The sequence below is a fragment of the Phocoena sinus genome, chromosome 2 (assembly GCF_008692025.1).
Source record: "Phocoena sinus isolate mPhoSin1 chromosome 2, mPhoSin1.pri, whole genome shotgun sequence".
Lineage (NCBI taxonomy): Eukaryota > Metazoa > Chordata > Mammalia > Artiodactyla > Phocoenidae > Phocoena > Phocoena sinus.
This window is the reverse complement of record NC_045764.1, coordinates 163,094,461-163,117,153: the sequence shown is the minus strand read 5'-3', so window position 1 is coordinate 163,117,153 and position 22,693 is coordinate 163,094,461. Positions and strand designations below refer to the sequence as shown.

The 22,693-nt window shown below is 39.4% G+C and overlaps 1 protein-coding gene across 22 annotated transcripts in view; it reads right to left on the bottom strand.

The window, feature by feature from the left end:
• The window catches only part of ZC3H14 (zinc finger CCCH-type containing 14), a 39,231-nt gene continuing 16,538 nt past the window's right edge, over nt 1-22,693 (bottom strand). For 4 of the 22 annotated variants that reach the window (XM_032621298.1, XM_032621302.1, XM_032621292.1 and 1 more), the window contains 8 exons: nt 12,911-12,985; nt 8,078-8,237; nt 6,885-7,117; nt 3,313-3,433; nt 2,283-2,419; nt 1,672-1,760; nt 743-849; nt 1-266 (listed from right to left, as the gene is read on the bottom strand). In XM_032621298.1, coding sequence (XP_032477189.1) covers nt 260-266; nt 743-849; nt 1,672-1,760; nt 2,283-2,419; nt 3,313-3,433; nt 6,885-7,117; nt 8,078-8,237; nt 12,911-12,985 — 929 coding nt within the window. In that variant the 3' untranslated portion in view covers nt 1-259. Of the gene's footprint in view, nt 267-742; nt 850-1,671; nt 1,764-2,282; nt 2,420-3,312; nt 3,434-6,884; nt 7,118-8,077; nt 8,238-12,402; nt 12,442-12,910; nt 12,986-22,693 lie in introns of all 22 variants that reach the window. The other 18 variants (XM_032621297.1, XM_032621291.1, XM_032621300.1 and 15 more) reach the window with 10 other exon arrangements.

The following is a 22,693-nucleotide window of genomic DNA, read 5'->3' as shown; positions in this document are numbered from 1 at the left end:
CATGCCTCAAATGTTTTAATAGAATTCAGCTTCTCCTGAAACTATCTTTCCATAGTCAAAACAAAACAACACCCAATGTTAAAATCACTTAATAAACGTACAAACTTGAAAAATTAGACACTTCAGATAGGCAATAAACTTCATTATTATGAAAGCAATATATTCCAAGTTTCAAAGATTTGACAAATTCTGTAGAATGTCTTTCATCAGTAATGGAAACTTTCAAACTCCATAGTCTTCTGCCAAGTAGGACTGGGTGTCATTCACTGAATAAAAAAAAAAAACAAAATTTTTTTCAATTAACTGCTTTAATTAACATCAGTTAAGAGAAGTTGCGTTTTTTCAGACAATGAATATTTGGTTCTAGTACTAACATGCATTTAAATTTACAGGCCACAGTAAAAATATTTTGAAATTTACTTTCAATGTTTTACAATTACTGATGTCTAAGAAAACTGATGTGAGATTTGTAAGCAGTATAATTCTTGAAGGCCTTAAGTTTATGTTCACATAGTATGTTCAGAAGTTAAAAATCTGATGTGGAGATGATCTAGGTAAAGAAGCAATTGCTGAATGAAATGGTTTATGTAGTAGATTATTTTTCCAAAGGACCCTTAATTGAACAGCAGAGAAAAACCAAAGTGATTAAGTTTCCCCCAAATTTGTATGCTTATAAATTTAAGAAACTAGATACTAGAAAAGCATTTGAAATGACATTAGAAAAACTGATGTTATCCTTTACCTGGTTTGAGGTCGAATCCATTTCAAGGCATGTCGTGGTGGTACAGTAATGGTGGGATGATAAAATGTACAGTCAGGTCTTGTACACTGAGTGTTAAATCTACAGTGCTAAGGAGAGAGAATAGTTTCAACATCTGCAAAGCTAATACAAAAAAACACAGCAATCTGAGATGACAGTAACCAGCCCACCATAAGGTTAATGGGGCAGCAGAGATGATCTGCAACTTTCGCTTTAATACACCACTGAAGCCCTGAAAAATGGACCCCCACCAAGACACAAAATCCTAATGAAAGAATAACAGCAAGTTAAGTTTCAAAAGGGACTTTAGTATGTAATACAAACTGCCTCTAATCAATGTACTAACCACCTTGCACATACTGCCCAACATCCCTTATATTTTACCCCCATCTATGCCCAACTGCAGTTGGGGAAGTAAAGGCCTTTCGTACGGTTTCCAGACTGCTATTTCAAAGAGAAGATGATTCATGCTGAGCAACTAAACAGCTGGAGCCACATCAACCAATCTTTAGTACCCAGACAATTAAAACCATGGTAGAAGTATGGATGGTATCATTAAGTACTACTGGATTTCATCATCTCAGTTCTGGCATGAGGGCTGCGGGAAGGGGAACACACACAGGGGCAAAGAAGAATGGAAAGTGACCGGCGAAAGTGAGCTTCATTCTCCTAAGAGATGAGGCTACTGACATTAAATCGGTTCAGACAGCTTGGCCTAATGGGCCAGACGCGGGCTCAGGGACAACTAAGGAATAACTTAAAGATCTTAAAAACCATAACATGAACTCTAACAAAAAAGTTAAACATTGGGGGATGGGGGAAGGAAGACAGTATAGTTTGCTAGTGACCTTACAAGCTCAGAATTGAGAAGTTACCACTAAATTCATTTTTGGGAAAATTAAAGTTCTTACTTTTGGATGATAGAAGGGACATTCCATTTTCTTACAAGCAGGGAAGTAACGGCAGAGCTGACTACTAGAAGGTGGTGCTGGTGTTGTAACTGCTGACAAAAATAAGGACAAAGGTGAAATTTATTTGGCAAAATAATTTTTAATGCAGTCTGCTGATATTTTTATGGGACCCACTTTTAAGTTAAAACACAAGGAGATTTATATATTCATTAGTTAAAATAAAATACTTCAGGGCTTCCCTGGTGGCGCAGTGGTTGGGAGTCTGCCTGCCGATGCAGGGGACACGGGTTCGTGCCCCAGTCCGGGAAGATCCCACATGCTGCGAAGCGGCTGGGCCCATGAGCCATGGCCGCTGAGCCTGCGCGTCCGGAGCCTGTGCTCCGCAACAGGAGAGGCCACAGCAGTGAGAGGCCCGCGTACCACACACACAAAAAAACTTTAGAATACTATAGGATGGGTACACTTATTCTTTAAAGATTAGTTAGAATAACTGATTATGGCACAATGATTTCTGAAACTACTCCTTGTTTTTCTTTTTAATTCAGTTTATAGTCACAAAATGTCATTTTTTCATTTTTCACCCAAATGTAGTAGGGCACAAAGTCACCAACCTGGTTTTGGAGGCAGTACTGGAATTCTTCTACTCATATGAGTGAAGGGACACTCTGGTTTAGTACATTTTGCATCGTATTTACAATTTGGATGAACAAACAAACATTTTTCAGCGAATTTACAATTGGGGAAGGCTCTATAAAACAAGAAAACATATTACATTTAATCTCAATACATTACTAGTTTTTTGTAGAGAGGGTCCATTATACTCCTAATTTCATCACTACTTGTTTTGAGAAACACAGAAGTAACAGGAAAAAAAGGAAACTCCATTTCTAAATGATGCCAGATATCAAAACAGGACACAACTGTCTATTCCAAAGCCTGGGGTAATTGGTAATTCAACTCAAGCCAAGCCACCATGAAAGGTAGAGGGTTTTTTGTGACAATAAGAAACACCACTTACTCTCTAATTAAGGTCTATGTAACACTGTATGGAGTAAACTCAATTTATGTGAGCACAACATATATGCAAGGCACCATACTATGAGGAAAAAAAACAAATGAGACATCCTATGGTCTCCCTCTATATGCACATCCATAAAATTCTCACATCAAAATTTCCTTAAAGTTAAAACATGATGAGATTCCACCTACAGGACCAGAAAAAAAATATCATCTCTCAAAGCTCACTCCACAGAACCAGCCAGCTAGCAAGCAAAAATTATACTGAAGTCCAGAATATTTTCTCATTACCTATTAACTAATTTTTTCCCCAAAGTCTTAAAATCTGTGTGTGAACACAATGCAAACTGGGGCCGTTACCATATACCCATCTCCTTAAGTGTACAGAATCCTCAAGGAAACCCAGGAATTTCAGTATTTCAAGGTATGAGGCCCAAAGAAGCCTCCTCCTACCTCCGCCACCAAATACACACAGACACAAGCGAATGCTGTCCTGCGAGCGCCGGAGTAAGTATCACTGATGCATTTAGTTGTAGAACTCAAACTGGTCCACAGAAAAGAACAAACAGAAGTCAGCTGTACCTAGAATTAAGCTGGAAACAGAGTGAGTGCGCTGCTACTCACTTGCAAGGTGACACAGGATGATGGTAAGCACACTCGTCCCCATTTTTACAGGCAGGCCAGTACTTGCAGCGCTCCAAAAGTTTTTCTGGTTTCTGTGCCACACTCAGTTCACTCATCTCAGCTACAAAGGGAAACAAAAAGTATCTCATTAATTCTGATCAATTCAGGGACATGGCACCTTTAATAAATTTCCCTCAATACCCAGTCTTACAATCTTATGTTCTTCTACGTGTATAAGTTACACAAAATAAATGAGTCCAATTAATTTGATTAACACGGATACTAGAATCCTATAAAAGATTACTAGGAAGTGGACTACGGTTTTCACTGTGAAGAGTAAAGTGGACAGTGATGCTGCAACTAGAGCCAAGTTCTCACCGAAAAATTCTAACTCTCAAAATTATTTCAGCTGAATTAAGTATAAAACAGGAAAGAATGTCAAATAGGGAGCCAATAAAATGAAATGAGAACTGAGCACACCAGGTGATAAAAAATGTGAACTAATTCTCATATTCAGGTTAGGATGATGAGTGTCTCAATACAAGTGTTCCCACTCGCTGAGGTATGTGCAGTTTTCTAAGTCCAGGTGATAACTTCACATCAATGTACAAAGGGAAGAAAAGATTTTTGCTTAAAATGAGTCACAAATGTCATAACCTACAGGGACCTGGCAGATCACCTAACAGAGTGAGGCTGGCTGGGTGTAAGGTGACCAAATGGCAGAAACAAAGGAACAAAAAAACAGAAAAACAAAGGTTCGGAAGAGCAGCCCAAAGAGCAAGTGTGTGACCATCCACAGCGCTCACTGCCGCTCCACTCAGGAGGCCATGTCCCAGTTACAACGTCAACTACTATGACGTGGGAAAATGGAACTAGTGTTGCCAGACTGCCTCCCAATTCAGGAAGCCAAAGACCTTTTTATATGATACCTAAAATTTATTTTATTTTTTGGCCAGGCTGTGCAGCATTCAGTATCTTAGCTCCCCAACCAGGGATCTAACCCATGCCCCCTGCAGTGGAGTGCAGACTCCTAACCACTGGACTGCCAAGAAATTCCCCTATGAGATCTAAATTTTAAATGCTAGCTACTAACTGAAACTTAAAACACAGAATAAACCAATTAAAATTACACCTGAAGGCTGCCAGCTTCTGGCCCAAGACACCCTAGACAAAAAACAAAGAATCAAGGGTGTTACATATTACGGTTCGCATTCATGTTCATCAGAGCAACCAGCACTTCAAGCACATCCCCTAGTCCTCCTGCAGCTGCAACTTGGCTCTGTCCCTTACTGGCTGAGCTAGACACTTTGGGCATGTCTTATCCAACATCTCTGAACTTCTGTTTCCTCATCTATACCAAGAGAAAATAATGTCTTCCTTAAGAGTTTCATGATTTAATGGAAAGAAGAATGTAAAACAGGCAACCAATCAAAACCAAACAATGCAACAGCCAGTATCAGGAGTACTTATTGTTGTAGTGACCCAACCTTGGTCTTCATGAAGGAGAACAAGACACACAAATCCCGTCCTGAAGCCCAGCTAGGAGCAAAATCAGACAGCTATCAGGACTGTGCCTGACAAGTTTTCCATGCTACTTTAAAAACAGTAAAATTTATTATTTAGCTCCAGGATATAAAAGTATCCAATATGATAGTCTGGAAGGAGGAGTTTTCTCCACTTTTAAATTTTTTTGTGTGTAACTCCTGCAGAGAAAATATGTTTTACCATCCCCTCCTAAAGAACATACTCTAAACCCATATACATGAGAATGCAGACCATGTGAAAGGAGTTAAGAGAATAGCCAAGAGCAGGTTGGCTGGAAAATGGAGTAAAGTTGCTAGATCTCATGAGCAATATTAAAGAAGTTAAACACTTTACAAGGAAACTTTATCTTTCTGATGAAAAAATTACATCATATATACACAAAGGTCACAATGCTGGTTTTCCCTAACATTTACTTCATAAGCTATTAAAACTCTTCCTATTTAAGTTTTAAGAGGCAAATTCACTTTTTATTGCAAGCTATAAAATCTGTGCTGCCATATAAGGCCAGTGGGAGCGGCTTAAAACATATGCTGCTGTTGGTGGCCTCCTTGAAACACTCAACAGAAAGCCACCAAAAGCAATTACCAAGTTTCAAACTCCTTACTTGGAGGTGGAGAGCAAGAGAGACCAGAGCCTCTTTGTGGAGTTTTTCCAGCCTCACTTATGTCCTAACTACCATTACAAAGCTTCATCTTTGAGCAGCCATGAAAAATTGAGAGTCCCAGATCAAAGCAATGGTAAAGGAGGCTCACCACTCATCACAGTTGTCTCCATAACGGCCACAGCACTTGTGTAACCCAGGCAAGAATTTCTACTAACATGTTATTTAGAGTGTCACTGCTATGACACGTATACCAATAAAGCCTAACGTGGACATCTACATTTAAACAAAATTAGACCCTAACACACCAAAAATTAAACTACCAAACTGAAAACCAAAGTACTAAAAACACCAGAATCTTCTCTTATTTTAGACAAATATATACAGGATCAAGAAATCTGGACTGCCTGATTACTGTATTTCTTACCACCCTGGTTAACATGTACAATTTTTCTTCCTTTCAAAGAAAGGTCAAATATTTCAACTCCCTCCACCAATCAAAACCATGACACTACACTACTGACTCACAGCAGAAAGAGCCCTCGGTTAAGGATAACAGCACCATCTCCTTTGCTCAGTCATGATCTCCCCCTGAAGGCTATTTTTAGCGACTGAAAAAGGTATTTGGTACATTTTCGTATCTCTACCAAAAGAGGATTACTTTGCAAAAATATCAAAACCCATTATTGTTTTTTCTTTGATACTCTTCGTATTTAACTGTAACTGTCTCCCCCGCCAATGAAGGTGTCCCTAAGATTTTACAAGCTATGACCATGATCATCATTCTCTAACATGAATGAAAATGCTCAGTGGCACTGCACCTGCCACTGGTGTCAGTGAGAGAAGCACTGATAAGAAACGCCTAAAAGCATGCTGCTATCTGAACTGAGTTCACCTGATTTCCAGTAACTACTATGCCTCTGTATCAATTAATTTAAACATAAGGTCTTTTCTAAACTTCCAAGAAGTATTTTGACAGATTAGGTGAGAAACTCCTTTCAAGGGAATTTCACTGAGGTAGAAATAGCGTCGAAATCCAAATTGACTTTTCTGTCAAGCTAATTAGGAGACTACTGCTGGTTCAAGTGGAAAGTAACAAGTATAGTTTCTAAATGGGAAAAAAAAGGTAAACAAGGCACCAAGAACGATGGTTCATCCTTTAAGTATAATGAAGAGGTATTTTTTGGCTTCCATGGCCGAACTCCATTTTAGCACTGGAATAACAGCCCACTTATGGAACACATAAGGGACAAACAGTCTCAAATTTAACTGGTCGTTTTGTCTGAGAGAAGGAAAAAGGCCACTACTGAATTATAAATAAAAGCAAGGCCTACAACCAATATTCATTCAAGGTTGAGAAACATGTCAAAGACATCCTTCACAATAACAGCACCCTGAGAAGGGAAAGTCTGAGCTCCCAACACACCGTTTGTAAAGCTACCATCTGGGTCCTCAAGCTGCCTGCTCAGCAAGTGCAACTGCTGTGGGTGGAGGAGACCCGCGAGTCCCTCGTGTGAGGCTGCAGTGTGGTGTGCGGGTCTCATTCCTTCAAAGCTCATGTCCTCCTCTTGATCTGACATGTATCCTGGGGGGCTGGGGACACCATCCAGCGTCACTATAAACTTGGGACTTGCAGGTTTATCTGGTTGTACAAGATCTCTGCCAGACAGATAGAAAATACCATAGAATTAGGGAAACACGCACAAAAAGCCAAGCCTCCTAGAGTGCTCTTCAACAGAACTATCAGTCCCTTCCTTGGTTTGCGGTTTCTTCATTAACAAAAAAGACTTGGTAGGACTTAAGGTACAGCATCAGTGGATTCCTGCTAACACACAATGACTACGGCCAATCACTGCAGCATCAACACCACCGACCCTTCAGGCTGCTCTCAGGGCAATCTCCCCTCAACCCTGACCCCTGGCATCCGTTTGACCTTCATAGGGTCAAATGGAAATAAACGGAGAAACCAGCATCTATGCTCAGAACACAGAGCCAGCAGTTCTATATTTACACTGATTTTATTAACTCTGTTTGTTTCTTTACAGAACATTCAGTCCATTATCTAAGGAAATAATCACCCCAACCCAATCTGCTAACTCTCTGGTTAGACTTCCTGATTTTATCACCTGGCTTTTTAAAGTTCATTTCCTGAATGTGCATAAAGAAAAGAATCTCTTCAGATTCTTTTTTTTTTTTTTTTTTGTGCGGGCCTCTCACCGTCGCGGTATCTCCCGCTGAGGAGCACAGGCTCCAGACGCACAGGCTCCGCGGCATGTGGGATCTTCCCGGACCGGGGCATGAACCCGCGTCCCCTGCATTGGCAGGCGGATTCCCAACCACTGCGACACCAGGGAAGCCCCTCTTAAGATTCTTAAGGATCTCTTAAGGAAAGAGCTAAATCATATACTGACTTATTTGCAGGATAATGGACTTCTGAGTAAGAAAGATGAACTGGAGTTTTTGAAAACTGGATGTGCCTTATGATACATGGCCTAACTACAGAATCATTAAGCACTCTACACTGGGGGCTAGGATGGGGAGGGGGAAGCTGGGAACTAAAGGTTAACCTCCACTTCTAATCAACACAAATTAGCTACACAAGAAAAAGAAACCATCTACCGTGTCTGCATAAGGTGTCCTGAAAGTACCCGAAGGGTATCTGCAGTCTTCATCCCCGACTCTTGGTTTGGTGCCACTACTATTTCCTCAGACAGCTTTGGCTTCTTCAGAATAAATGATCTTGTGTCTGCATGGACCATGGATTCCATGTCATAGTAATCTGAGCCAAAAAAATTGGCCACAAATGTTTACTTTTGAATATACCTTGCATTCCCAACATCACACACGTGAGAAGAATGTCAATCTTTTATATATTTGTAATTATTTTCAAAGGAAAATTACAATGGTTCTACTCGGGAATAAGGCTGCAATTCTATGCCAAACACCTTTTCAAAGAAGTCAAGTTTTCCTTTCCTCACACAGCATATTATCAAGGCATTCTAATGAACACTTCCTGCCTACAGTATAGAAAGCTTCTTCCATGAGGCATCTAATGGGGTATTATTAACAATAAAACTTACTTTAAGTACAACAATATTTTCTAAAAACATAAAGAATAAAGAATCTTAATGCACCCTAGAATGATACCAAGGCTGTTTTAAAAAAAACAAATCTAAAATCTGTTTTGTTCATTTTTCACACTTACAGAGCAGAACATACCCTTATGAAAAGAATACAACTGGCATAATTTCCGCCTGGTTGTAGATGGACTACTTTGAAAGGGAATTCTAAGATGAACTGACATTGTTAAAAATATAGCAAGGAAAACTGACCTTTAATGTAAGCAGCCACAGATCACATCATCTACGATATGATTTTTAAGCTAAACTACTTTATACAATACACCAAGACCTGGAGCCCAGGATGCAGTTGGTTGACCTATCAATAGGCAATCAACGGAATGAAGTTAGTAAGTCACAATTCTCTTAAAATTACCAGGCAAATAACAGAAACCAAAATTCACAGGATATTTATTCACGTTCATTCACTGAACAAACTGAACATGTGAGAGCACTGTGCTAGGTGCACAAAGAAAAAATAGAAAAATAGATGTATACATAATTTCAGAACAGCATGCCCCAAAAGGTGATCCAAAAGAGGTATGAACAAAGTGTTGGGAGAATACAAAGTAACCTACTCCGGCTGGGAAATCAAGGAAAAGCTTACAGAGAAAAAAAAAAAAAAGCTTACAGAGGATGAACATTTGAAGCAGGTATTAAAGGAATGATCAGGAATAAACTAAGAGGGAGAGAGAACTGGAGAATAGAGCATTTCAGGTAGAGTCACTGGAGAAAGGCAGGGGCTCTCCTAGGGACACGGTGAGAAACGTGGTATGACTGGAGGGGTATGTGGAGGGCTGAGTAGGTAAGTGGCAAGAAGGCTGAGGCGTAAAGGATCTTGTATGTGCCAATGAGTTTGGATTCTGGTCTAGAAGAAGTAAGTAATCCAGAGAGTTTTCTAAGTAGGCAAGTGACATGAGCAAGTTGGTTTTCGGAAAAACACAGTGGCAGGAATGGACTGGAGTCCCAGATCTCAGCTATGAGGGCTTCTTCCCAAGAGAGATGGAGAGACTCCGAAATACCAGATTCTTACCCCTTGTCCTCTCCTCACACACGTCAGAGGAAGAGGAGACACATTCCACACTCGAATTGGCACTAGACTTCACAGCAGATGCATTTTCAACTACTGTCCCAGGAAAGAGGCAAACCTGCTTTCCCCTGCAAGGGCAGGAGAAACAGTAAGACAAGTGTAGGAGGAGAGGCTTGTCCTTGAAGCAGGACAGGAGAAAGAACAGTCTTAAAAGAGGGCAAAGATAAATTTCAATTTTAGATTTCTTTAGTTTGAGGTTTTTGTGGGACACTCAGGTGTTTAGAAAGAAGTTGAAAATTCAGATTCGAGACTATCAGGAGGGGGAGAGAAGTAAGAGAAGCGGAGTCGAAGCTGAAGGTGAAATGAGGACATTTAATAAACTGTACATAGTCGGCGCTGCCGTCTTCTCACTGAATCCTCACAGGGAGCCTGGGAAGCAGGTTTTCCTCCATGTTACAGACGACCACTTTGCAATTCCAAGCTCTCAGATGGTTTACTGAGCTCTCAGAGCTATAGCAACAGGAGGGCCACAGTTCAGTCCACGGGCTGCTGCCCCTTCTCACCGCCCTGTTCTTTCTGAGGCACAGCAGTTCTACTAGTCTGCATCTTGGGAGAATACAGTAGAGATGGAAATAATGCTGAGGGCACGACAAAGGATAAAGTTAACATTTTAAGGGGCAGTAGCGGAGAAGGGGAGTTGAAGGAGAATGAAAAGGAATTAGTAGAAAAACAGAGAGAGAGTGAAGTCCTGGAAGCCAAAGGATCAAAGATGGAAGAAAACATTGGAACTCAAGTGCCACACACCACAGAGTTTAGAGAACTCTGCACAGAAAACAGAGCTATACACTCCACACGAGCCACTGGTCACCTCTGCAAGACTCACGAGAGCAGCCTGGGTCAACTAGGGCAGACAGATGGGAGAGTCAGTGACATCTTCTGGGTAAAGACCACAGGCTGAACCCACGCATTGTTTCCTCCTGAAACTCTAAGAAAATGTCAATTAAAGGGTTAATATTTTTAAAAACTCACAGAGAAAATAATTGTAAAAGAAGAGATAACCATATTTTGAAAGTAGAAAACTAACTTAGTAGATCTCGAAAAGCAGAATCGTAAGCCAATAATAAAGCAATCTAATGTGGATCCCAAGATTCTTCAAAGGCTAAGAAAGTGGCAGCACAGGGGACCCTGGGAAGGGGTTGGGAGAAAACAGGGTACAACAGAAGTGGGTTCAAGTGTCCATTTCTCTTTTATTTATCTGTTTTCTTCTTTTCTGATCCTTACCACACCTATTCCCCTAACCTTTATATTAAAGATACTTGGAATAATTGGAGATGTGCTTTCCCATCGATCATTGCTTAGATAAGCTTATGGATGAAGCATCATGGTCTCTGATAGAAAGGTGCCACAACAAAATTAACTAAATGTATATACTATTAGTTTTAAAAATCAGTTAGATTTCCTGGTAACCTTCGACCACTTCTCTCAGAGAAAAGTGGAGCTTTAGACTCCTGAAAAGGTAAAAACAGAGAGGGTTTCTGGACCAATGAATGCCAGCCATGTTGAAAGAAGTACGATTCTGAAAACGTGTGGATTAAGTAAACATTACATAGTAGTTAATGTTGAGGTGCGTCTCTCAGCCCCCTGTCCCCACTCAGCTCCCAGAACCCTGACAGCCATTCCATTTCTTAAAAGATCTTTCTTTGGAGAAGCTTGCCAACCTGATAGAAAAGGCCCAAAGACACAGACATCATGGTGCCCCCAAAGTAAACAGGCAAGACAAATCACTCTCCACTGCAGGGTCTACATTCAAAAGTCAAAACCCCCTACCTCATCCCCCAATTAATGAACCCAAAACACCAACCAGCTTTTTAAGTGCTCCACTCTTAAATATAAGTCAACCAAGGATCCTCAGACATCTGAGAACCTGTCATGAAATACAGTGATCAAAGCAAACAACCTGGAGAAAACAAGACCAAGGAGGGAGGGGAGGAAAATGTCCAAAACTGCCTTTAATATCTTCAGAGAAATAAGAGAAAGTATTGCATACATGAAATAAAATCAGTAGGTTAAAAAATAAATTAAAGGAATATGCAGAAACAAAAGGGCTCTCAGAAATAAAAAACATGATAGGAGGTAAGCAAAGGATGTACTAACTCATAAGCCTTGTAGAACTGCTTGATGCTTCAAATTGTACATGCATCATGAATAAAAATGAAACAAAAGAAGTTTAAGAGTTGATGACACAAATACAACATACACAGACCTTGGCTGCCAAACATTTTGAAAATACTCTTATGTAGAAAGCAGGATGGAATGTGGGGAGATGAGAGGGCAACATCAAGGATGAAGAAAACCTCAACACCTTTATAGACAGAAGGGAGAAGCCAGAAGAGGGTAGAGCCTAAAGCTACAGAAGTGTGGTGACACCGGCGACACCAGGATGTTCGTCAACTGAGTAGGATCTGGCATCTGGGTAAAAGGTAACCCTTAGAGACAGTAAGCACACCTTTCTAAGACAGAGGCCAGGAAGGTCAGGGAATATAGTTGCTGACTGTGGAATCCTGAACATGGGTGAAGAAAATTCAGTTAGGAGCCAACAGGGAGGGGTCAAGGGACCACAGCCTCCAACACTGGACAGGTTTAGAGGAAACAGATGCAGGAGAAAACAGGATCTGAATTAATGACTCCAGGGATCCAATGGCTCCTTTCATTTATTCAGCAGACAGTTATTAGGCACTTACACGCATCTGGCAGGGGCCAGGCACTGAGAACACAAAGATAAATAAGGCACTCACCCCAGTCCTGAGGTAGCCCATGGTATTTCTGTCTGTGTGCTGGGGGTCAGGGAGACAGGTAAACAAGTTACAGTGGCTCTAAGAATGGTAAGCTCTAGGTATAGCCCTGGCCATGAGATTCTAAAGTGAAGCACAAGTGAGGAGATAATGTTGAACATGCCAGAGGACACTAAAGCAGCTCAGGGCAATGGCAAAATTTGGACGGAAAGTAGGGTAGGGACTCAAGTGGTCCCTAAAGCAGGGGCATGAGCAGCCAACAGTTTGCAGGGACCTGGGTGAAATGGCATCAAAGGGACAAAGTTTCTGCATGAGGTGGAAAATACAAACACCACATAGCATGAAGAAAATGCAGATCTTATCTCCTGGCCCTAAAATATTTTCACAGATCTTAATATGGCACCTTAGGGCAGGATCTAAGACATACAAGATACATTAAATGAGGTGTAAGGAATGGAAATAACAACTGAAAAATGCTAGATTACAAAGAAAATTTAAGATTATTACCAACCTTGACTGATCTGCAGAGTTTCTGCCACTACTGGGTCAATTTGCAGTCGGGATAACAATTGCCTCTGTTGAGTTCCTAGAATATAAATTTTAAAACTTCACTAAGCTTAAAAAACAAACAATACCAGCACGTGTGCTTCCCAGAAATTAAGACCAAAATAATCTTTCTGGGTTCTTAATTGAAAGTCTTTAAAATAGTTTAAAGCTTCAACAATACAATTTAATAATATTTATAGACCAAAGGTCTGTAAGACAAAAATCTGTACTCAGGTTAAATCAAAAATGGCAATGGTTCTCCCTGTCTGGAAGCTGGTTTCCTTGGATTGGAGATAAAGCCTGGTGATAAAGAAAAAGGGGGTGCAAAAGCGAGGGGGAGGTGCTGCAAGGACCCTCAGCTTGCGTCCTGGGAGACAGGCAACAGCCAACTGCAAGATCAACACGAGAAGTGTTTCTCTCAATCACCTAGGCTCTCACCATTATAAGTCAGTCCCCCACCCACAGAAGTGCAAAACAACACCCCAGAGTTATCTGATCAGAGTTCCCAAAAGACAAACTACAGGCTTGGATGGATACAAAAAGAATAATGAACAAGTAAGCAGACACTCAGAGCTCTACAGTCCAGGTCCTAAACCAGCAAAGCATGTAAACAATCACTTGGATCTCCTGTAAGAAAAGATGCTCAGCTAGAGTATGTATTATTTCTTAAACACGTTCATAATTTCCTCATAGTTACACTGCAAAATGAAATAAAACAGAGACACAGAATTGATTTTTCTATCTTCAGTTTCAGTGATGGGAGAATATCATAACTTCTCCAAACCTCCCCAGCCCAGTGCTCAGCAGATACTAGGTACTCACTTGCTGATTTAGAACAGAAGTGTTACAGTACGGTGTACGAGGGAATGTAATTGATAGGGTTCCAAATACTGAAATATCAGTAAGATGCACGCATGCTAATTCTTAGTAAATCTATTACTGTCAGTTTCACAAGGACAGTCTGCTCACTCAGTGCCGACATGTAAGTTGGCAACTGTTTGCCAACTATCATGTTTCATTAAAATTCAACTTCAGTAAAAATTTTAAAACCTACCGAATTTTTATCAGCTTTCTTTTAAAATATATATTATATTACATTTTAGTGGTGTGCAAAAAAAACAAAAGTTAATTCCTTTCAAAATTATCATGGTTAAAAACACAGTAAATCCTGAGGAGCTGACCTGAAAACACAGATATCATTTGGTCAAATTGTATTCCTGTAGGACAGCTTGGGAAACTGATGTGTAATTAGGTTACAGGAATTCAAATACTAACAACAGGTCTCTTTAGCATAAACAGTGAACAATGGAAGAATTATACATTTCCAAGTAATTTCACAAGACAGACACACGAAAGAGGACCATTCTCTGACATTTTAAGTTTTGCTTCATCTCTCTATACTCATCTACCTTTTCAAACCATCATTTTAGAGAGATCCACTAAAATGGACGGAATTCTAAAGTCTAGGCTTCTAAGTTAAATCATGTAGAAGAGTCTGATTTTGTCATTAAAGGCCCATGAAAAATTCAAGTTCTCTGTGCCTTGCTGCCTCCATATGAAAACTACTACACGATGATATCACATACTAGGAATTTACCTTTCTCAATGTTTCTAAGGAAGCCAATTATTTTTACATCAGTAGTTCCTGACTGTGATTCTACTACCTCTTGAAGATATTCAAACTGTCTGCTGCATTCAGATGTTAACGTTGAATATTCATTCATTTTAACCTCCAAAGATGAAATTTTTGCTTCATTCTGTGACACTCTAACATTTAAATCAAGAAGATTTGCTTCCACTGTCAAAATTGCTGCTTTCATCCCTTTAATTTCACTGATATCAGCTGATATTTTCCTTAAAAGTTGGGAAATATTGTCTAGCTCACTCAGTGAACAAGAGGAACTTGTTACAGAACCTAAGTCAATTGGCCCAGGTGAAAAGAAAACCGGTAAAGATGGTGATGGAAACCTTGAAGACATTTTCATAAAATTCTCTTTCCTTCTTAGTATTTGGTAATTTTTCTTTCACAGCCCATTAAACTTTCATCAAAAATAAAAGCAATCACTAAGGCTGTTACTTTAAGAAGTATTAAAAGTAACATTTTAAAACCTATAAATTAAAAGATAGGGCTGTACATTTCTGGAGTCAGAGCTCCAAAGTAAATCTGAAAATGCTAAACAAACCAGACCAATGTTCTCTTTGCCACAACTAAGAAGCCCTAATATGCAGGCCCCTGTATCCTGTGAGTCTTACTTACAGCTCCTCTCTAAACAATAAACCCTATTATTGCACACAAAATAATTCTGGCTTCTGATTGGCTGGAAGCAGACATGTGACACACAAAGAATTTTCTATTATTTACCTCATATGAGGAGCACGGAAGATCTGAAGCATAAATTAAGCAATAAAACAGCATGACGTACTTCATACCTGAATATGATGTGAACTTAATGTACTTTTGCCCCTTCATCAATTACCCATAATTTTCAAGCTTCAGATTATTTTTAAATTGTTTTATCTAGTATTGAGTTTCATTTCCCCTTGAAAATAGTAATAGGACAGTACTTGACACTTCCTTTCTAGGGAGAGGATAGGGAGGGTAATTGGACCCATGATCACAGACAAATCTCTTTAAAAATATACGTGGTGGGCTTCCCTGGTAGCTCAGTGGTTGAGAGTCCGCCTGACGATGCAGGGGACACAGGTCCGTGCCCCGGTCCGGGAGGATCCCACATGCCTTGGAGCGGCCGGGCCCGTGAGCCATGGTTGCTGAGCCTGTGCGTCCGGAACCTGTGCTCTGCAACGGGAGAGGCCACAACAGTGAGAGGCCCGCATACCTCAAAAAAAAAAAAAAAAAAAAAAAAAAAAAAAAAAAATAAAAAAATATATATATATATATGTGGTGATGGGACTTCCCTGGCTGTCCAGTGGTTAAGATTTCACCTTCCAAAGCAGGGGGTGTGGGTTCAATCCCTGGTCAGGGAGCTAAGATCCCACATGCCTCATGGCCAAAAAACCAAAATATAAAACAGAAGCAGTATTGTAACAAATTCAATAAAGACTTTAAAAATGGTCCACATCAAAAAAATCTTTAAAAAAATGTATATATATGTGTGTGGTAATAATGGAATTCAACTGTACTGATATAAGATATGGTGGAAATTTAAAGATAGGGAAAATGAGGACTTGGCCTTGGTTTGATACTAGATCATTATTAGATATGTGATTTTCTCCCATTCTGTGGGTTGACTTCTCTTTTTCTTGATAGTATCTTTTGAAATACAAAAGTTTTTAACTTTGATGAAGTGCAAGTTAACTATTTTTTTCTTTGGTTTCTTGTGATTCTGGTGCCATAAGAAACGACTGCCTAATCCAAGCTCATTTAGAGTTATACCTATATTTTTCTAAGAGTTTTATAATTTTAGTTCTTACATTTTGAGTTAATTTTTATATACGGTGTAAGGTAAGGGTCCAACTTCATTCTTTTGCAGGTGGATATCCAGGTGTCCAGCAACATTTTTTGAAAAGACTGCTCTTTCCCCAATGAATTGTCTTTCCATCCTTACTGAAATTCAAATTGATCATAAGTATACTGGTTCATTTCTGGATTCTCAATTTGATTCCATTGGTCTGTATGTATATCCTTATGCCAGTGCCAGTCTTGATTACTGTAGCTCTGTAGTAAGTTTTGAACTTGGGAAATATAAGTCTGTCAATTTTATTATTTTTCAATATTTATGGCTATTCCAAGTCCTTTTCATTTCTATGTGAATTTTAGAATCAGCTTGCCAACTTCTACAAAAAAGCCAGCAAAGATTTTAACAAAGATTGAGTTGAATTCAAGATCTATTTGGGGAGTATCACCATCTTAACAATATTAAAGTCTTCCAATCCAAGATCACAGATGTCTCTCCACACCTTTAGTTTGAGAAAGGTTGTTTTTACTTTGGTTTACTCACCAAGCCAACAAATAAGCTGTGCAAAATATAAGGATGCAAGACGGTAAACACAACTCCCCACAGCCTCTCTAAAAGAATTTGTATAAAGAACTGTAGCCTTTGACTTCCCAGTTAAATAGATGTCATTCACAGTTAGAGAACAGAGAAAAAGTGCTGAAATTTAGACAAGAATCTTTATTCGTTTCTCCATTACATCTGTAAATTAACCTAAACTCTTCAAAATCTTTATACAGAAAATAATTTTCAAATTTTACAAGGCTTTAGAGTCGCATGGAATTTTTTAAGAGCACTAGCTAACAGAGGACATGTATAGTAAATATTAGGAAGAGTGGCAAATCCCCAGCCAAGCACCGCCTGCAAATCAGCTGGGCAGGAAACACAACTTCAGTGAGCAAAGTAGAAAAGTGCTCTAACAGGGGATGGGTCACAAAGAAACAAAGTGCCTAAAAAGAGGCCATTTGAGGCTTCAAAGCCTAGGCCCTTCAAAGTTGGGCCCAGCCCAACTTCAGAACGCAAAATAAGCAAAGATCCTTCCACAGATTCCAACGTCAATATCCATCAACAGAGGAAGTTCACATATTCTTGGGAAACCAGAGCACAGAAAGGTGAAGGTCAGCTAGTGAGTGGCAGAGCCGGGTTTGCCGCAAGCGGTCTCTCTCCCTGAGCCCGTATTCATAATCACTAGGTTATTATACTTCTATGATACATTAAATGGAACAAAACATGTTACAAAGAAAATCATGTGGTGTAGTTCCTTTATATAGACATACATATATACATATAAATATACAGATAATTCTACTCTATACAGAAAGGATGGACATGTACATACATATTAAAAAAATGCCAAGACTACAGACGTACACCAGTCTGTAAATGCAGTGCTTACCTCTGAGGAAGGCAGTGGGCTGAACGAAGGGGGAATTTTCCTTGTTTTCTCTGAATATAAAAACTCCTCTTTACTAAGAGTCTGTCACAGTGATTCCAGTCCAACATGATATATTAAGTATATGCATTTACAGCCTCTCCTTCTGGAGAGTCCGTAAAAATGAAGTAAAGAACTTAAAAATGGCACAAATCCTTAACATATAGCAATGGATTCCAAATTGGGTCTCTAAGAGGATAATCCACTTTGTTCTAACATACATATCAATAAGAGCATTTGAGTGTGTATATGTAAACTAAATACATACATTTAGCGTACACACTGAAAAATAATTTTAGAATACAAAAAACTGTATGGTCAGAAATCTGGAGATCCCTGATTTAGAGATGGGGGTTAGGAAGGGATCATAGCAGATGAGATTTCAACCACTTCTGGAAAACAGAAAATACATGCACAAATACTGACCAAGCAAAAAAGCCATAAACGAGACACTGGGAGAACCACAAGTAAGATGCAAGCAGGAGTGACACATTCATTAAGGCAACAAATATTTACTAAGCTCCTACCACATGCCAGGCACTGTTCTGGGTGCTCGATAACAGCAATCAAACACACACACACACACACACACACACACACACACACACACACACACACACACACACACACACACACCATTCCCACCACCCCCACCCCCACCCCAGTCAAAGAACTTATATTGTGGTGGTTGAGGGGACGGAGATGAGCCTCAAAAAGAAACAAATAAAACACATTTTATGTTGATGATATTTAAAGCTCCAAGTCTGGATAAAAGTATCCAAACTATGAAAATATAAAATATATATTAGATGGCAATAAGTACTATGGAGAAAAATTAAGTTTTAGAAAAGGGGGCTGGGGGACTTCCCTGGCACTCCAGTGGTTAGGACTCCGTGCTTCCACAGCAGGGGGCACAGGGTTCTATCCCTGGTCCAGGAACTAAAATCTCACATGCCACATACTGCGGCCAAAAAAAAAGTAAAAGGAAAAGAAAAAAGGAAAAGTGTGGTAGGGAGTGTGTGGCTCGGGGGGCTAGGGAAGGCCTCACAGAGATGAGCAAGCTATGTGGACATCTGGAAGAAAACATTCCCAGGAGAGGGCAAAAGCACCTCACACATGCTCTTCTCTGAATGCTCTGAAACAGAAACACAGCAAGTATGTCTGGGGAAGAGCAAGGAGAACAAAGCGGGGGATAGGTAATGAGATGAAGGAGGGCCTTTTTTACTTGGAGCGTAATAGAGGGTCAACAGAGGGTTCTGAGCAGGGGAGTGCTGTGATCTAATTTACAGCTTGAAAAGATCACTCTGCTGCTGTGTGGAACAGACAGCAGAAGAGGAAGTTTGAAAGCAGACAGACCAGTAAGACACTATTGCAATAATCAAGGCAAGTCATGGATGATGGGTTAGACTAGGATAATAGAGGCAGAGTATAGTATAAGGGGTGAGTGAATTTTAATATATTCTGAAGGTAGAAGATGATAGGATTTGCTAAAGGTGGAAGGAGGTAAGGAGGAAAAAAGAGGGGAGGGAGGAAAAAGGAGGGAATGAAGAAGGAAAGGAGAGAGAGAGAGAGAGAGGAAAGGAAAAATGGCAGTAAGTTTGAAAGAAAGAATAGCACAGGTTTCTGGCCTGAGCAACTGGAAAGGTTGAGCTGCCGTTAACTAAAATGAGGAGGACTGCAGGAAAAACAAATTGGAAGGGAAGATGTTAGCAGTTCGGTTTTAGACAATTTTAAAAGGATTTATTATACATCCAAGACGAAATGTGGAGTAAGTAGTTGGATAGGAATTAGGAATTCAGGTACAAGGTCCAGGCTGGAGATAACTAACTTGGGAGTTGACAGTGCTGAGATAGAGATATTTAATCTAGATGAAATGAACAAAGGGGCACTCAATGGTGATAGCTTGGAGCAATGAGCAAAGATTTCAAAGGATGTGAAACAGAAAACAAGCTTTTCCAAATGGTATAGGCACAAACATTTAAAAGATAAAATTTTTTAATTTTTAAAAAAATATTCTTGGGCTTCCCTGGTGGCGCAGTGGTTGAGAGTCCACCTGCTGATGCAGGGGACACGGGATCGTGCCCCGGTCCGGGAAGATCCCACATGCCGCGGAGCAGCTGGGCCCGTGAGCCATGGCCGCTGAGCCTGCGCGTCTGGAGCCTGTGCTCCGCAACGGGAGAAGCCACAACAGTGAGAGGCCCACGTACCGCAAAAAAAATAAAAATAAATTAAAAAAATATATATATTCTTTTCTAAAGAAACTCAGCAAATGATATGGGGAGAATCTAGGCAGCTAGTGGGAATGTTTAAGGGCCCCCCAGCGAAATTCCTCTGCAATTTCAAGACCAATAAAGCAGCTCCTTATCTGCTTTATTTAAAACAAAACCTGCCCACAGTAAAGCTTACAGCCCATGCCACAACACTAGGTAAGTCTTCGTACTGCCTTTTCTTATACTAGTAACCACGTGTCCAGACTTCTTAAAAAGAGCCTGCAAATGAAAGTGCAAAAACACCAAACAAACACTGATAGAAAACTATCCATTAGGGGACAAAAGAGAATTCTCTAAAAAAAAAAAAATCCAAAAAAACCTCTTATTATGTTCTTCAGACAAATTTGAAATGATCCTGTATTCACAAGATACTATGAAAAACCCAACAAGAGAGAGCTTGTGGAAATTTAAAAATATGCCTGTCTTAAAAAAGAAAAAATAGGGGGACTGAAGAGAAAGTCAAGAAAATATTCCAGAGTAGAACAAGATCAAGTTAAAATTGAGGAGAGAAAAGGGAGAAAAATCAAGGCAGGAAATTTATCATCCAACTAACAGAATTTCCAGAAGAAGAGAACAATGAAAAGAACAATTTTTTAATAGAAATAATATAAGAGAATTTCCCAGACTGAAAGCATGGGTTTTCAAATTAAAAGGGTGCACAGGGTATCCAGCCCGTAACTAACTAACTAGTACCTTGACTTATCACAGCAGATTTCAGACATCAAGAACACATAAGAGTAATAACCTATAATGGAAAAGAATCTGAAGAGTGTGTGTGTGTGTGTGTGTGTGTGTGTGTGTATAAATCAATCACTTTGCTGTATACCTGAAACACTGTATATCAACTATACTTCCATTAAAAAAAAAAAACAAAGACAAAAAAACAAACCACCACAGAGAAAATCCTAAATATCCCCAGAGGAAAAGCCCTAGTATTAATAATGGAGTAAGAATCAGATGGGCTACCAACTTCTCAGCATAAACATTAGAAGGCTCAAGATAATGAAGTCACGCCTTCAAAGTTTTCTGAGGATCAGAATTCTGTACCTAGTCGAAGTATCAATCAAATACTTCCGATTTCTAAGGGCTCAAAAAATTTACCTCCCATATAAGTTTCTTCATGATGTGGTGACAAAACAGAAGACTATACTGAGAAGACAAAGTGGGATCCAGGAAATGCAGAGCAAACTCGGGGGAGGAGTAAATCCTGGGATGACAGCCTTGAACCAGACCTAGAGAGCAACCAGTGGGATGAGCAGAAGAGGACAGACGCTCTAGGAGGAAGGTACCTAAGAAAAAAGGGAAACCCAAAGATTCAATAGTATAAAATGATAGACCTTCAGACTCTAATACAGGTAGGCAATGCAAGAAGGGGGAAAAAAAGAAAAATCAAAGAAAAACAAAACACTGTACATAAGGGGCAAAATGTAAACAACTCTAGGGAACCCCTAAATGAAGAACTCTAGAAGATGATGTAAACTTGGCCCTGAGAAGCATTTTGAGTCTTAATGATTTAAACACTGCTTACTGGTTCTCTACTTTTACAGTCAACCTACAAAGCATGGCAACTGTAACTAGAAAAACAGAACAAAATGTAAATTAGATCTTCAGCAATATAAAAGTACAGGTGACAGAATTTAGAAAGTGGGGGGATGAGAAAAGATGTATAAGATTAAAGGACATAAATATCCTTATCTTTCAGGAGTCAAAATATACTGATACAGTTAATCAGACAAGAAATAGGTGTATTACTTAAAATTATAAAAGTAATCCGTAGATGAACTAAAAATAGTGAATTTACTACATGGGCTTGGAGGCAAGGAAAAGTGAGAGTATCAGTATACTGATATACTGTAGCAAGAAATCAAAACATAACATCTATAGTTGGTGAATTAAGAAACAGCGATATAAGCATATTATTACAGACATGGAGAAAATGAAAGAAAGTCATAAACAAAAGCATTTAAAAGTGGTGGCCTCCAGGAGAACCAGTGTGGAAAATAATGAAGCAAAAAATGTTAGTTGTTATTCTAAATTGTTCTATACTATTTGATTATTTTCTAATCTATCAGCAGGTATTACAATGATTTGTTTTGTTTTTCCAAATTTTCTATGGTGAGCATATATTTCATAATGTACCGCATTTTACTTTAAATATAAAATTTTATTTAACATAAAACAAACAGGAAAAATAAAAGGAAATCCATGCCTAGACACATTGTAGTGAAACTGCAGAACATCAAAGACAGACAGAAGATCCTGAAAGCAGCCAGAAAAAGGACAGATCACCTACAAAGGAACAACAGACAATTAGAATAACAGAAGTCCACTCAACAACCATGGAAGCCAGAAGACAATGGCATAATATAAACAAGGTGATGAGAGCAAATAACTCTTGTTAACCTAGATTTGTGTATGCAGTAAAGCTAGCTACTGCACAAGAACAAGGAGAAATGAACACTCTTGTAGGTGAACAGACTCTTGGGGAAATTTACCACCAACACACCTGTTCCAAAGAAACTTCCAAAGAATACACTTCAAAATACTTTAAAATATTGGAAAATGACAATCCCCAAATAACATTCAAGTGATAT